Genomic DNA, 16449 nt, shown 5'->3' on the forward strand with positions numbered 1-16449 from the left:
GACAGACAGATAGAGTTCTTTTGAATCTCTCTCACACCCAACTTATATACTGCTAGCTCATGAAAGTTTGACAAGCGCATTAGTGGGTTGATGTGGTTTATAGTCTCAGCACTATTAAGCATTTCGCCTAGTTCCTAAAGAAAATGCACTGTATGAATCCCACGGATTGATAAATCCCACATACATGTATAGAAACTCGTGCTGTGTTAGTAGAAGGAGTGCTAGAGAGGAAGCAGGGAGAGAGACAGTGCACCAAAGAGCTTGATGAAAACCTCCTCCCCTTTCTGACAATCACCATTTCAGGGTATCCCAGCTGCGTCACTGCAGCCACCTCATGAATACATGTAGTAAGTCATCGCAAAAACCTTACGGTATGCCTAGAATTACCAGTCACACTCTATGACTTACAACGAACACTCAAAACATCCATCACTATTTCAAAATATGCTAAATTTAAAATGTACTGCAGTCAGTTTTGGATGGGTTACTGCTGAAATTCAGTCTACAGATCGCATGACCACCGTGGTTATCAATAACATAATATTTTATATTACACTTCAGGTAATGTAATCTCAACACTTTCTTTTCTTTAGTCTTACAAAGAATAATCTTCATTGAACCATCTCATCATCAACCTATTGTTATATCACTTATTGCAAGTTTTGATAAAAAAAAAATGTATTACTAATTTTGTGCTAATTAACACCCATTTCAATAAACAATTGTGGACTAGCTTGATTAGTAAACTGATAATGTTTACTGTTCGTGTTAAAAGATGGTGGCTGGATTCTAGCTAGTCTTAGATGATACCCATTCGATGGTAAACAAACTTGGACCACTAACAAATCAGCTACTAGTTAGTCATCACATTTATGGTGGTCAAGCTGGTTTATGAAACATGGTGGCTGGTCATCCAGATAATAAGCTATGAATAGAACTGGTTAGATTAGTGAAGTCCTTTAGCCCCGATGGAGAATCAAGAGACATGGTAGCTGGTTTCCATCAAGTCTAAGATTGTAATTAGCTGGTAAGCCATCTAAATAATTGAATTCAAATTTGTTGGCTTTTAGAACATGCTGACTGGTTAACAAGCTAAAGACCGTCTTAGACAAGCTATAACAGAACTAGTGAACTAGTTAAAGTAGTAAACTAGACAAGTTGACTGGAAAATCAATCTTAAGATGATAGCTGGTTTCTAGCCAGTCAGAGTTGGTCATTAGCTGGTAAACCAACTTAGAAATAAATAAACCACCTACCAGTTGTCCATACCAGTTTAAGACACACAGTCAATGTCTAGTCAATCAGCTATTTACCAGATTGGACAAATTTAGACAATCTAGAACAGACTTAATGAACTCGACGGAGTAGTAAAATCAAGTCAACTAGCCTGTAAAATCAATCTTTAGATGGTAGCTGGTTTCCAGCCTGATTTTCATTCTGGTAAAACAACTTGGATTAGCAACAAACCAGCTACAAATTGATCAGTTTAAGGTGGTCAAGCTGTCTTTAGAATACGGTATCTGGTCAACCATCATCTAGACTAGCTAGGCACCACAGGTAGCATGTTCTGAAACACTGGTACCGACTTGATTTTATAATGTGTTATTAACTAATGCATGCATAATTTGGGTGTATATTTCTTGAAACGCATAAATTGCTTTACACAGCGATATACCGGGTCTCCCTTCCGATGAATTATTTAACAATTATCAAAAACATGTCATCAGATGATTGTTGCGTTCTAGGTTAACGTTAGTAAGGTTCCCGTAAAGCACCGAGGGACTGTCCACTCCTGTCAGCCTGGTGGTCAAACTTATTTTAATAAGAAACGCGAAACATGGGGCAACTAATTAGCGTCATACAACGGAAAGTGATTTCCTTTCGTGTTCAAGAACAATTGGGCTCTACTTGTACTTTGCCCAAATGCACAGCAGAGATGCAGTAGGCTTCCAGTCCCCACACTAGCTTTAAATACATGACCATTTATGCTACGAATCTACATCTAATACAATCGGAATATTATTTTATCGCCTCTGCACGAGTCCCGTCAAGTGGCAAGCTTTACCTCTCGCGCTTAAAACGCAAGGCGAGCAACATAAATCAGCGCGCTCATCTCGTTTGTTCGGATAATAACAGTCTCGCATGTAAAATTCGATCAGATGACACACAGCGCTTGTTTAACAGACCCGCACGGCCTCGCTGCCTGAGAAATAATCTAATACCTGAGCACAACTCCAGTCCCACGGTAGCGTCTTTCTCTTTCCGTTCCTCCCGGGATCCAGCGACGTTCTTGCGGTCCCGTGCAACTGAGGCTCTTCTCCGAGCTCCGGATCACTCTCACGCGTGTCTGGGAGGGGCCTACGAGCGGAGTGGACTCCTAGTCTGAGCATGTGCGGCAGGGTAGACACCAATGTATACCCACGCACACACGCTGACAGTAACACTGTGATTGTAACAATAAACAAATGATGCATTCTGTCGTTTTTGTCAGATTGAGTGCAATATTCAAGAGCATTAGCGTGTGACCCAATATAATACTATTCTCCCAATATTAGTCAAGGCAAGTGGGCATCGCATCAGCACCATGGACAGCGGCAGTGTGCATTGCTCACTTGCCACTAGGGAGACAAACAGGGACACGCTAAGCAGAGACTGTGAGCTGATGGGTAAAACAACTGAGGAGGAAAAACCGCCTGAGGCCTGCAGTTCTGTGCAATAACATACTATGCTGTGAATCATGAGGATAATTTGATGTTAAAAACACCACTGGCCTGAACTTTAAGTTTTCTTAAGGCAATATAAGGCATGTGTTGTTTGCATGTGTGTCATTGGATGTTTAGAGCTAGGTTAATTTGATAAGCCAGCAGTGAACTCAAAATGAACACAGCTGGGTGGCTTTTTAAGCCTTTTTTTTTTTTAGGACATAAAGCAATATTTTCACCTGGTGCAAAGTATTAAATTGACATTGAAGGGGGTGAAATATAATAAGAAGATTGCACAAGACACATATAAATTAGCCACACAGATTCTGCTCACTTACTCTTCTATTTCTTCCAAAGTTTGTTTTATTAATTTCATAGATTTGTGAAGTAAGGCAGGGATTTGTCAGCAATTTCTCAACGTGATGTGCCTTGAGATAAATCTAGTCAATCACCCAGCAGACCAGGCTGGGCAATGGGCTGCAATCAGATATGGAATCCTCCAAAGGAGGACTAGTGTCTAACACAAAACGTCCCAGAGTGCACTGGGCGTGGTCGGCTACGCCATGTAGATAAATGTGTTAATGTCCGTCTCGTCCCGTTTGATGTATTTGTGTTCTATTAGCCACTCAATCTGCTCTTTGATCATCTTTTTCTGGGGCAGAAACATGTTCTTAAGGATCTCCACCAGCTCCGTCTGAAGCTGGGCGTTGCTGATCCTCTTCCTCATCTTCATGATCTGAATGATAGCTTCCTGTACAGAGTGAGGAAGAAGAGCTTGGTGACAACTGATGTTTACATCAGAGTATCAGGGAAATGTTTGGTCTGAAATGTTTCTCATAGTTTTGATATAAGGGTTTATGATTAAATGTTTAAAAAACTAACAATTTCACATAAAAAAATAATAATGGATAAGTTGGACCAGATGGTGAAAGAAAAGCAGCCAACAGGTGCCCATCTTACATGGGATCTCCTTCAACACTGTTTGAAACGCATCCCAGCATGCACCTCATAAAATCACTACTAATTCAAACTTTGAATTAATTTATAGTTTAATTACCTGAGCATTGATCAAAAATGGGGATATATTTTTAAATACACAAACACATATTTCAATCATTAAGACCATGTGAATGTGATTTCATTACCTGTGTGCGTAATATCCTAAGTTGCACTATGCCCTCATTTTCCTCTTCACGCATTCTCTCTGTGGTGAGTTGTAATCGACCAATCAAATTGATCTTCCCTCTTTTTTGGACCTTTGAGTTTTTTCTGTGCAGAAGAGATTTTTAACTGAACTGTGGTTAGTTGAAACATGCAATAATTTCTAATATAATCTAATAGTCCAGCAATGTATCTTCTTGGATATGTATTATAATACTTACTTATAGATAATTGTGTGTACATACAGATTTGATTACCTACTCAAATGTTTGGGTTTTAATAAGATTTTTTTTTTTTTAAAGAAACTTAAAATTATTTTAAACAAAGATGCATTCAATTGATCTAAATGACATAAATTTCCAAAAACATTAGGAATGCCATAAAAAGAAATGTTTCTTAAGCACACAATCAGCATAATGGAACGATTTCTGATCATCACGTGACACTAATGGATATAAAAAATTCAGCGTTGCCACCACATGATAATTAAATGTAATAAATTACATTTTAAAATACACTGAAGTAGAAAAAGTAATATTAAACTGTAAAAATATTTAACATTTACTATATTTTTAACAAATGTAAATATCCTTGGTGAGTAATGTAAAAATCATTCCAACCCCTAAAGATCAGTAGTGCATGGAAAGTGATGAAAATATGTGCATGACTTATGATATATATTAACAAGTTTTCTTTAAATTCTTCATCATTCTTCATCAAATGCAGCTAGTGTTTAATGATTGTGCTTACATTAAAGAAAACTCTTGATTGATGTAAAATACAGTGCCTTCTGCAAAGTCTTTAGGAGAGCCCACCACAGGTTCATACGACAACACTTGACGCTTTAGTTTGGGGAAAGCTACAAGAGACTATACGTTTAAAACAAAAAACAAACAAAAACAAAGGATTTAGTAAAGTCGATGTCACATGAGATCCTTTCATTCGCATTCCACATGATCATGTCCTTCCTATTTAAACACAGTTGTGGAAATGTTAACAAAATAAAGACACTATTACCCAGAGAGTCCGGCGCAGCTCAGCGTCTGGAAGCTCTGTGGCCAGTTTCAGATTCTCAAAGCTGATCCTCTCTCTGGGCCTTTGGTTCCAGGCAAACAGCACAGCTAACTGGAATGTCGTGACTTCTAAATCATACTGCCCAACTTCATTCTTGAATGTGATCTAGCGACAGAAGAGATGAAACCAATCTTGATCTGTTCCCTCCCTTGACACAACAAACCCCCTATAAAATGCCAAAGTCAAGGCAGAATCTCCAGTGTAGCAGAAACAATACTGACATTTAAGTTTGCATCAACACAATTCACAGTAGTAGAGCTTGCAAGCATCAAAAGTTCAGTGCTTTTTACTGGTGACAGTACAAAGCACACAAATTAGTCTCAATGGGAAGAGGCTGCTTTTGGGTGTCCCCTATTTTCCAAGGAAGTAGAGCGAGCATGCTTTTATACAAAGGACTGAAGCTGCTACTCACAATGCCATTGGACATCAAATGGTGCCAGTGTAATTTTCTGCCACTGTGATTTTTCTTGTAAAACTCCTCAACCTCAGGAATGAGATCTTCTAGTTCGGTGGGCAGGGATACAAACACTTTCTCTGAACTCCGAGACCAAGCTCCTGCATTCAAGATCTTTATATTGACTGAGTCAGCTGTAGTGTCGAGACATAAATAATAATTAGTTCAAAGTTACAATAGAATAGTTCAGAAGCATCAGTTCATAAGTGGTATATCTGACCTGGTAATGCAAGTTTGTTGTGTTTGTGCATTTCTTTAAAGGACTGATTTAAATCTTCTGATACTTTGATGTCCTGGAACATTCTGGCGAGCTTGTTCACATAATCGGCTGGCATCCCAACCTCCTGTACACAAACACAAAAGTCACTTAAAGAGATTGACTAAAAAGTCTTTCATCCATCATAAGCGTGCTTTCAAGCCCTCTTACCCTGAGCCACTCCACCATGTTCTCTTCAATCTCACTGTCTGCAGAAATGTCAAGAATTAGCCTGCGGGTCAAGTGCGCTTTGTGGTACCTCATGAAGACGTCTTTGTTCTGAACATACTTTAGAACCAAGAGCTGTAATCAGTACATAAAAAGAGACAATTAAAACACTGCATCTGATCTGACAACTGCAAACAGAGGTGTGAGAAACATTTGTGAGAACACTGCCACAATAAAAAAAAAAACTAATTATTGGTTACTCCACCCACTCACTCACCACTTCCTTCAGCTTGGCCTCTATTTCCTCTGAGGTGAGTTTCTTGCTCAGTGGGGTCTTTCTAAGGAGCATATCGCAGTAGTTGGCCAGCAGCTCTGGACATTTTGACTCTGGTTGTGTTTTCAGACCCACACTGCAAACAAAGAAAAAATAATGCAACCCAAACCATGTGTGGCTATATTTAAAATATATTCTTAGAACAAAAAGATACAAAACTATTTTTTAGAAGATAAATATGTATATATTAAGACCCATACCCTTTCTGTTTTAGAGGGAGCTCTAGTTTAAATATTGTAGCGTCATTCACTACTGCTTTGTATGCCTGCGTAAACACAAATAAAATAAGAATGGACAAATGGAAACCACTTTTCCACTTTAATGGTACATTATTTTTTTTAAAGTTTGGGTGCATTTACAGTATATTGCCTATACTGTAATACTATAAAATATTATTCAAATAAATAACTTATCTATTTTAACATGTTTTGAAATGTAATTGATTCCTGTGATGGTAAAGCCTAATTTTCAGCAGCCATTACTCCAGTTTCACATGATCCTTCAGAAATGATGGTGCTCAATAAACATTTGTTAATGTCAGTGTTGAAAACAGTTCATATATCTTAAGGATTTTTTAAAAGAAATTTAAAAAGAACATTATTTATTTAAAACTGAAATCTTTTGTAACATTATAACTGCACTGCAATTAAAACTGTAAGTTTTAATCAATTTAATGCATCCATTTTTAATTAAAAAACTACTTTTAAAAAAATATTTAAAAAACTTACTGCCCTAACCTTTTGAACAGTAATGTACATTATATTTATATAGTTTATATGATTAGACTGCAATAATATTTTATACAATAAATATAATCAAATTTATAAATATATATATTTTTTCTTTTACAGTGAATGGTTTGGACTTAAGGATAAATTCTTTTGAGACTTACTTTATCCCTGGCTGTTAGGAAACGTGGATCATCTTGGAATGCTTCCTTGACTAATTTACTAAAGCGGTTAAACAATGTTAGGAGCTGCTCAACATATTTTTCAGAGTCCTGCGAAATTAAAACAAATGTCAGTAACATATCATATATTATCTAGATCGTTCAAAAACTGGACGCATATATCCATGATGCATCTGTCTTATAACAAAAAGCAGCTACCGTCTCAACTCACTGTGGTAATGGTTTCCGCTGAGGCCACCATATCAGCCAGACCTGCGCTCAAGATATGATCCTCCAGGTTTTTCAGCATAGGCTCAATACCACTGGGCACTTTGTCCATCAGCGAGAACATGAGGTGCAGCTCTGCAGTAACACACCAATGGCAGAACAATCACATTTAAGTAACATAAAAAATGCTGTTATCATGATCCTATATAAGAAGCTCTAAAGCAAAAAGACCAAATGAGTTAAACTACTGTAGGCATTACTGATGCAAACATTTGGCATTTCCTTCCCTTTACATACAATAGTTGTAAACTGTTGCATTTGTTTACAGCTGAAATGGGTTGGTGGACTCAGTGGTCGGCACATAAGCACACAGATGGTGGGATTGGTGGGGAGGTTTTTGGCAAGATATAGATGGGAACCGTATCCTATTGCCAACCTGAACTCGCTGAGCCTTTGGTGCCTGAGCTCCTGCCGTACTCACTCTCTGTCTCATTCCGCTTGATCATTCCCGGACACTCAGCCAGGATTGTTTCTTTAAATGACGTCACCAGCGCATTCACACAACACTCCATTAGCTTGAAGAACGCAAAAGACACAAACCGAGCACCCAATGTTATTAAGTGAGAGAGACAAATGCAAACTACACACTGAGCATTATTTAATAATGAGCAGGGAACACTCACTGCCTGGACGGAGTTACATTCACGTCTGGTTTCCAGATATCGAAGTGCTCGCTTCTCCTCTTCTCTTAACTTCCCGTCTGCCTGTCAATCAAAAGTGCCACCTGGGATGAACAACTCTCAAATACTGTGACACTTCAAGATATGTGCTGAGATTTACCATTCATACACAAAAGCTTGTTAGAAATCTGAAGCTATTCCATACCATTTTTGATTCTACAGGAAAGAACTGTCACAAGATTATACGCAAAAAACTTATTTTCAGTGCTGTCAAACGGTTAATCGCAATTAATCGCATCCAAAATAAGCATTTTTGTTCACATAATATATGTGTGTGCTGTCACTGTATATATATATATATATATATATATATATATATATATATATATATATATATATATATATATATATATATATAAATTCACACACGGATGTATATATTTCAGAAAAATACTGTTCAAACATTAAATATATTTATATATAAATATAAATTATATAAATATAAATATATACATGTAAATACGTGTAAATACTTTCAAAATATATACTATGTATATTTTTACATGCATAATAAATATATTTAGTACACACACATACATTATGTAAATAAAAATGTTTATTTTGAATGCGATTAATCGTTTGACAGCACTACTAATTTTATAACTGAAAGGAATTAACTGAATGTGATTATACAATAATAAATTAATAACAATAATATTGTTTCTAAAACAGAATTGCACTTGTAATACAACTGCACTATTAAATAAAAAAAATATATAACAAGTTAATTCATAAATAATTATTATATTCAAATTTTTACTTGACAGCTGTAACACTACAGTAGTAATGACTTGCACTAGTGTCACCAATATTTTTCTAGTTTAGGCAATACAGCAGTTTGAAAACAAACTCACATATTTCATATAATTCTGAACGCCGTTCTGTTGCAGATAGGAAGGTGCTTGTGTCTTGTAGAACCTCTCAGTGGAATCTTGATATGCCTTCTCAAAATTCTCTCTATAGATCTGGAGCTTGTCATCAGCGTTGGAACACAAGTTCACTGTAAGACAGAGGACAGGAGCGTCCATCAGGAGAGGTCCATCTGGACAGAACCCGAGTGGCTTAGTTTTATGAGAGCTTTACCATATGACTCTCGCACTCCAATGACAAGCTGCGAGTCGAACGCTTCTCCTAATCTCTCAGCATGGACCAGTTTCATGGCACTGTCCTGGAGCCGGTTCTTTATATTACAGAATATAGACTCGTTCCACGTGTCCAGCATAAGCTTAAGCAAAAAATAATAATAAAATAAAACAACAAATGATTAGGATAAATGTGTATACTGATGATGTTATGCATCAGTTGTTACAATAATATTTGCATTTAAATGATAAGGCAGTATAATATAAATTGATGTGAAGTATACGGTCAAAATGCAGAAAGAGAATCCACCTTTCTAACAATACTGTCTTCAACATTGGACTTCTTATTGCTTCCCTGGTTGCCCAGCAGAGTGATTTCCAACTTGCAGAAGGGCTTAGGTAGAATATCACACTGTGTGAAGAACTTCCTCCACTCCACAATGTAAGCTTTAAGCAAAGCAGTGTCATCCTGATGACTGAGTACTCTCTGAAGTAGATCGGAAAGAGTAAGAATAGAAACAATATGCATTGAAAAAATTGGGATTACTGGAATAAGACAGAAAAAAATGAACTTACTTCATATTACTGTATGTGCAAAACTGGTATACAGTACGTACTGCCTGTGCTTGCTTGATGAAATCTAGGATGTCTTCTTTAAGTGCCTGGTGAATCTTTGCCGGGCCTTTGTCATCCCATAAACACACCGCATGAACGTCTCTGCAAATCAAACATACTATTAAGAGACAGTCTTAAATCTGACTGTATTCGTTGTGTAATGTTTAAGTAATCTAAACTATGGTTTAAAACTTCTTGTTAGTCATGACTGATGTTATTGACCATCAGACCCAAACAGTGCCATCAGTTTAATAAAAAAATAAAAAAACTAATAACTATCTCACTTCGATGACAACTTACGAGAACAAATCGAACCACTGCTGCTTAGTAACTGACTCCTGACGTAATAACTTCAAAACAATGGGCCGCATCAAATCCCATTTGTCTTCAAACTGCAGGGAACCTTTATTCTGAGAAAGGAGAACAAGAACAATAAACATTTCTTTAAAATTATTATAGGCTTTATGCATTTATAAAAAAAGAAATAAGAGAGGAGAATTTTGATTATTTCACTTCCTGTCAAGTATTCAACAAAACAGTAACAGAAGGTTAACTTCAATTTAATTTAACACATATATGTAGATATAGAGTATTAAAGCTGTGTGATTAGAAACGAGAGGCAGCAGGTGAGTTTCAGGCTTGACATAAATATACACAGGCTGAATAAATGTAGCATTTAAATAATCTGCAATGTTGCAACTTTGTTGAGGAAAACTAAATACGCATGTATTTATATTTTCTATTCATTTATAGGCAGCCTTGTAATAGATAGCAGTAAGTTTTGTGAGAAAAGGCATCCTTAAATACGTTATCATCCCTAAACATTATAATAATAGTACAACCCCCCCCCCCCCCCCCAACGTTACATACAATCAGCAATTCAAACAATGTGGTTTTGAGTCACCATGTCATGTTTAGCGATGCAATTAATAGAGGACAGAGACAGGGTCATGGCATCGCTGTCATAACATAACGGAAGACGCAAACGATGCAAAATATCCTCACATTTAGGGACCTCCTACCTTCAATAAATTAGACGTCGCCATGTTTCTTCTGTCCCCGTGCAGTATCGCGATGTTTGAGGATGTTTGGTTGCTAGGGAACATTGAGACGGACTGCATCAGCAGCACTGGTACTGCTGTTTATTCATACGTGTATTTATATTTTATAGAAAGAAAGATGGAATAAAAGAAAGAATGATAATACACAATTTAAATGAAAGGAACAGTCAATTAATGCATCTGCATAGATTTCTAACGCGCATACTAAATTAATTTTTGATTGATGTAGGATGGCAGGTTTGCTTTTATAATCACGTCATTAGGTACTGCCAGTGTGATACATATTTAATAAATAATGCACATTCACATTTAATCTAGCAGTGGCATACGAAATGTCCTGTCGTTGAGAGTTTAGTTCTCACACAGATAGATTATATTAAGGAGTACGTTAACATGAATCATAACTACTGTGTGGATAGTGATAATCAGTTCCCTGTCCAAGGACACGACAGGATCTTTCCCAAAACAAACAATCCGAAGGCCGAGAGCAACTGAAGCTGCAGAATACTCGTCTCGATATCTCAGTTCTCATTAATCATCGCTAGAAATAAGTTTGACGGCTGTTAAATATGGGAATTTCAAAACTATTATTATTTATAATGAATTAAATTTCGCATCGATGTAATTGTAAGTGATACTGTTCAGTGAACAAAACTTCGGTGTAGTCGTAAATAGCATGCGTCTCTGCCGTTGGTCACAATATAATAAAGAGGACGTACATTTAAGCACCCATTGGATGTTTGTGTAAATGACTGCGGCCAAGCCAGACGCGTCTTGAAGCTACACGGTCAAGCCAGAGCCACTCTTTTTTAGCTACGCGTCCAATCGCGCTTTTACGGTAAGGGTATGGAAAGCCTTTTTAACATTTAATCTATAAGCTGTACTAGTATCTTTTTTTCGTGTACTTATTTTTTTAGATAATAGTATCTTTTCCATTAAGTACTACTTATTCATTAGGTACTATTCATTAACTACTAGTGCTTATTCTTTAGGTACTAGTGTTCATTCTTTAGGTACTAGTTTCTTTTGTAAAGTTACTAGTACTTATTCCAATAGTGACTAGTATTTAATTAAACTATTAGTGTTAACAAAAAATAGAACTAGTACTTATTTTTTAGTTACTAGTAACTTTTTAGACCAGAGATATCCTGATCTTAATAGATACTAGTACTTTTTAAATTTGCATTTCTGCCAGTATGGTAATTGTATGTTGAATATTAATGAGCCAGCAACATATAGGAGAGAGATTCAATTCAATTCAATTCAAGTTTATTTGTATAGCGCTTTTTACAATACAAATCGTTACAAAGCAACTTTACAGAAAATTATGTTTCTACAATATTTAGTAGTAGCTAGTAGTTTGTGCACATTTGACAGGATTTGAGAAAAAATAAAAATAATAATACAAGACGTAGTCAGCTAGACGATGAACTATCAATATTATTAATTAAGTTATTATGTGATGCAGTCACACATGTAGCAATAATTGTTAGTTCTGTTTGTTGATTCAGGGTTAGCATCATCTGAGGTCCTCTGAGGGTCAGCATCATCTCTTCTCAGGTGTTCTGGATCCAGACTGGAGCTTGTGTAAATCCTAGTTACCACGGGATGTAAATCGAAACATAGAAACAAAATACAGACATCATGGGGTCATCGTCTAGCTGACTACGTCTTGTATTATTATTTTTATTTTTATTTTTTCTAAAATCCTGTCAAATGTGCACAAACTACTAGCTACTACTAAATATTGTAGAAACATAATTTTCTGTAAAGTTGCTTTGTAACGATTTATTTTGTAAAAAGCGCTATACAAATAAACTTGAATTGAATTGAATTGTTAAACATGATCAAAGAAGGCTGTGAAAATTAATCTCCATTGCTAATCCTTTTGATCGGGAAATATTATTATGAAATAAATGTTTTTTCTCTAATACACATTGGCCACAATTAAGAACACCCCTAGAAATTCTTATGAGTAAAATAACTCTAAAGTATATTCCCAGTCATGTTTACAATTTTGAGCACTCCAGCATTATTATAAACATTTTCCCAACCAAGCTTCTGCTATAGCCCTTCCAGTCTTCTGACCTGAACGCTACAGAAAATGAGAGGAGTGAACTGAAGAAGAGAAGCACCAACATGGAGCTGGGAATCTAAAGGGTCTGGAGTGCTTTTGGATGAAGGAATGGTCTCTGATCTCTTGTGAGGTGTTCTCTAACCTCAATAGGCATTATAGGAGAAAAGGTAGAGCTGTTAAACTGGCAAATGGAGGTTTAAAAAAGAATTAAATAAAAAGTTGTCATTAATTGTGGCCAATGTGTATTAGAGAAAAACATTTATTTCATAATGATATTTCCCCCATTTAAAATTCTTAGTATTCATTGAAAGGTTAGAATTATTTGCATTTTTTAAATAACAAAATAAGGAACATTACTTTTGTAATAACACTATTTCACTATAATATACAAAACTGAGAAATGTATATAAGAATAAATATTATAATAAATATAGCTGCGAAAAAAATGCACACTTCTTTACCCCGGAGAAGAGCATAAGGAATTGCATATTTTTACCTCAACGTTCTTAATTATTTTAGCTATTTTTACTCAAATTAGGGTTTTGCAAGCAATAATGAGTACTCAATGAATTTATTTTTAATTCACACTCATTGCTGGAGGGCGCCCTTGCACAGAAACTCCACAAGTGTGACTCACTGATGAAATTCCAGGAAATTCAGCTTTCGCTGTAGATGTAGCTGAATAACATTCAGATAGACGTTTTACTGATGAAACTTGATAAAAATAAACAATGACTGTGACAATATATGCTTTTATCTCTGCTCTTCAAACCATGGGCCGTATTTTTATGAGAATAAAGTTTAAAACGCAATCCTAATGCAAATTTATACTGCGTGTTGTATTACCATGTGGACTCTGATTGGACGGTGGAGAGGTACTCATGTTTATGTAATGATCTGTTTAAATGAAGATATCTCCAAATGCATTCTTACTAGTTCTTAATGAGGTTGAAGATATCTCCAAACGAACAGGGACTCTGAGTTATTCTGTTTTTTATATCGTCTTTTAATTTCTGACTAGTAATAATTGCAACAGTATCAAGTATCTATTTAAATATTACTAGTAAGTATTCATTAGATACTAGTACTTATTTTTTAGATACTGGTACTTATTCATCAGATACTAGTTCTTGTTTAATAGATACTAGTAGTTATTCTTTAGGTACTAGTTCCTATTCTTTAGATACTATACCTTTTTTAATCACTACTAGTAACTATTCTTATCTTACTAGTCAGATCTGTTTTTTTACTCGTCTTATGTTATGACTAGTCCAAATGGCTACAGTAGAGTTCAACCAAAAAAATTACTAGTAAAATAAAAAATCATACTAGAAACATTTAGAATAAGTACTAGTATCTAATATTAAGTACTAGTATCTAATGAATAAGTACTAGTATCTAGAAAATACACACTAGTACCTAATGAATAACTACTAGTACATAAAAATTAAGTAATAGTAACTAGTGGAATACATACTAGTCAAAACTCAATAGTTGATATCTCAATGACGGATCCACATAGAAGTCAATAGCAAAATTTTTTAATTTGTTAGTAACAATATAAAAGTTACTAGTCACTATTGAATTATTGTCTAATAAATAAATACTAGTATCTAATAAATAAGTACTAGTATCTAATGATTAAGTACTAGTATCTAATAAATAAGTACTAGTAACTTGAAAAAAGACACTATTGCCTAAAGAATAAACACTAGTCCCTAAAGAATAAGCACTAGTAGTTAATGAATAAGCACTAGTACCTAATGAACAAGTAGCAGAAAACTGGAAAAGATACTAGTATCTAAAAAATAAGTACTAGTAACTTGAAAAAAGATACTAGTACAGCTTATAGATTAAATGTTAAAAAGGCTTTCCATATAAGGGTGCTGGGAGCGGTCAAAATGGATGTAAAGAATCTGTCATAACTGCGTTTCCTTTCCTGTGTGTGTGTGTGTGTGTGTGTGTGTATACAAACCTATAAACTGATAATTGTTTATATTTGATACCTGGCGTAATCATGTGCCTCACAATTAAATACTTAAAAAGACTAACTGCAGAAGTATTGAGGCCATTGTTACCCAGCGTCAACTGCAGTGGCTTAGGCATGTAATAAAGATGCCCCCATGTCGGCTGCCCCGCAGAGTACTATATGGCCAGTTACATCATGGTCGATGCTCAGCTGGGGGTCTGAAGAAGCGTTATAAAGATCAGATGAAGAACGCCATGAGAAAGTGTAAGATCAGACCTGAGGATCTGGAAGATGTTGCTGCTGACCGCACCATCTGGCGACAGCTATGTGGAGATGGGGTTCGACACTAGAGATGGAGAGGACAACTAGAAGACAGCAAAAGCGAGCCAGGAGAAATGCAGCCATAGCTGCCACTGTGACCACCACCACCATCACATACATATGTCCCACCTGCAATAGAGCTTGTGGGTCCAGGATAGGACTGTTCAGCCATCAAAGATCTCACCGTTATAGGCGTGGACGTCATCATCAGATTTCGATGGACAACCGAAGAAGAGTGTGTGTGTGAGTGTGTGTGTATACACACCTATAAACTGATACTTTACAGTGACCCCATTACTGTATTACTTTTCAAGTTAATCTAGTGTATAATTTCTGTAAAATTAAAGGCATATCACTCCAAAACTCAATGTGCATTCTCACACTTTGTCATAAAAAGCACTTACTTGTAAAAAGCTTTCCTTAACAGGTTTATTCTTTCAATTGATTCAAGTCCACAGTCAACATGTCTACTACTGTATCAATTTCAAGTCATTTTACTGTATAGTTTTGGAGAAAATGAATGACAAAATCACTCCCAAATACGAAATGCTTTCTACCAGTTAAACCATTACCCATTTTCAAACACCCATAAAAATCTTTCCTTTGTAGGTTTGCGTGTTCTTTCATTGATTCCTGTTCACAGTGACCCTGACTATTACTGCATTAATTTTCATGTCAATATACTTTACAGTTTCTGGGAAACACAAATTCAATCCAATTTTTTTTTATAGAGTGTATTGTTGCACTCATGTCCTATTTTCAAACATAATTTTTCCATTTTTGTAGGAATTATTGTGCAAACATACCATTATTAACATATGAGACTGACTGTCATATTATATATATTGGACTAAATTGCTGGGAAATACTCTCCTGACGCCAAGTATAACCTCTTCTTACTGTATATTTTAATTGTTAGTGTCACATTTAATTAAGTTAAAATCTTAACCATAGGAACTGATTATGTTCATCAACCCCTTTGAGCAGTCCTTGTTTGTGTCCATGGTTACTAATTTCTAACTTTAGTTAAATGTCTTATGTCTTTGCTTTTATCGCCCCAAGCTTGTTGTATTTATGGTGATTATGCCTGCAAAGCTATTATTTGTTTTGCTGTGTTTATTTAACGTAATCATCAGTCTGTTGAATAAGTCTGCTAAGCTGCAATTTCTTGTTTCTCCTTACCTGTAACTGATCAATTACAATTGTGAGATGAATTTTACAATGATCCAGAATCCAGATAAGACACTGATAACGTTGGTAAGGTAATTTATTTACTTTTATAAATATTATACATTTTATATAAATACATGCAATATAT

General features: G+C 35.6%; 2 protein-coding genes across 3 annotated transcripts in view; both read right to left on the reverse strand.

Moving 5' to 3' along the window:
• capn5b (calpain 5b) overlaps positions 1-2352 on the reverse strand; it is a 28586-nt gene extending 26234 nt beyond the window's left edge. Inside the window, exon 1 of the mRNA XM_052587434.1 lies at positions 2223-2352. The gene's annotated coding sequence lies outside the window, so the exon portion shown is untranslated. The remainder of the gene's footprint in view (positions 1-2222) is intronic.
• Positions 2353-3036: 684 nt separating this feature from the next.
• Positions 3037-10795, reverse strand: cul5b (cullin 5b). Of its 2 annotated transcripts, none has more exons than XM_052587540.1 (19): positions 10726-10795; positions 10004-10113; positions 9706-9805; positions 9399-9575; positions 9090-9231; positions 8861-9006; positions 7950-8030; positions 7748-7841; positions 7271-7401; positions 7042-7149; positions 6350-6414; positions 6093-6225; positions 5819-5950; positions 5612-5735; positions 5350-5525; positions 4881-5042; positions 4614-4732; positions 3848-3971; positions 3037-3453 (listed from the first exon to the last, which is right to left on the reverse strand). In XM_052587540.1, exons 1-19 carry the CDS (start codon positions 10747-10749, stop codon positions 3259-3261), a joined length of 2343 nt encoding a protein of 780 aa, XP_052443500.1. In that variant the 5' UTR covers positions 10750-10795; the 3' UTR covers positions 3037-3258. The 2 variants fall into 2 exon arrangements, with proteins under 2 accessions (XP_052443500.1, XP_052443499.1); XM_052587539.1 differs by having other exon boundaries at positions 7703-7841.
• Positions 10796-16449: the final 5654 nt, after the last annotated feature.

The sequence above is a fragment of the Carassius gibelio genome, chromosome B21, assembly GCF_023724105.1.
Source record: "Carassius gibelio isolate Cgi1373 ecotype wild population from Czech Republic chromosome B21, carGib1.2-hapl.c, whole genome shotgun sequence".
NCBI classification, from domain to species: Eukaryota; Metazoa; Chordata; class Actinopteri; order Cypriniformes; family Cyprinidae; genus Carassius; species Carassius gibelio.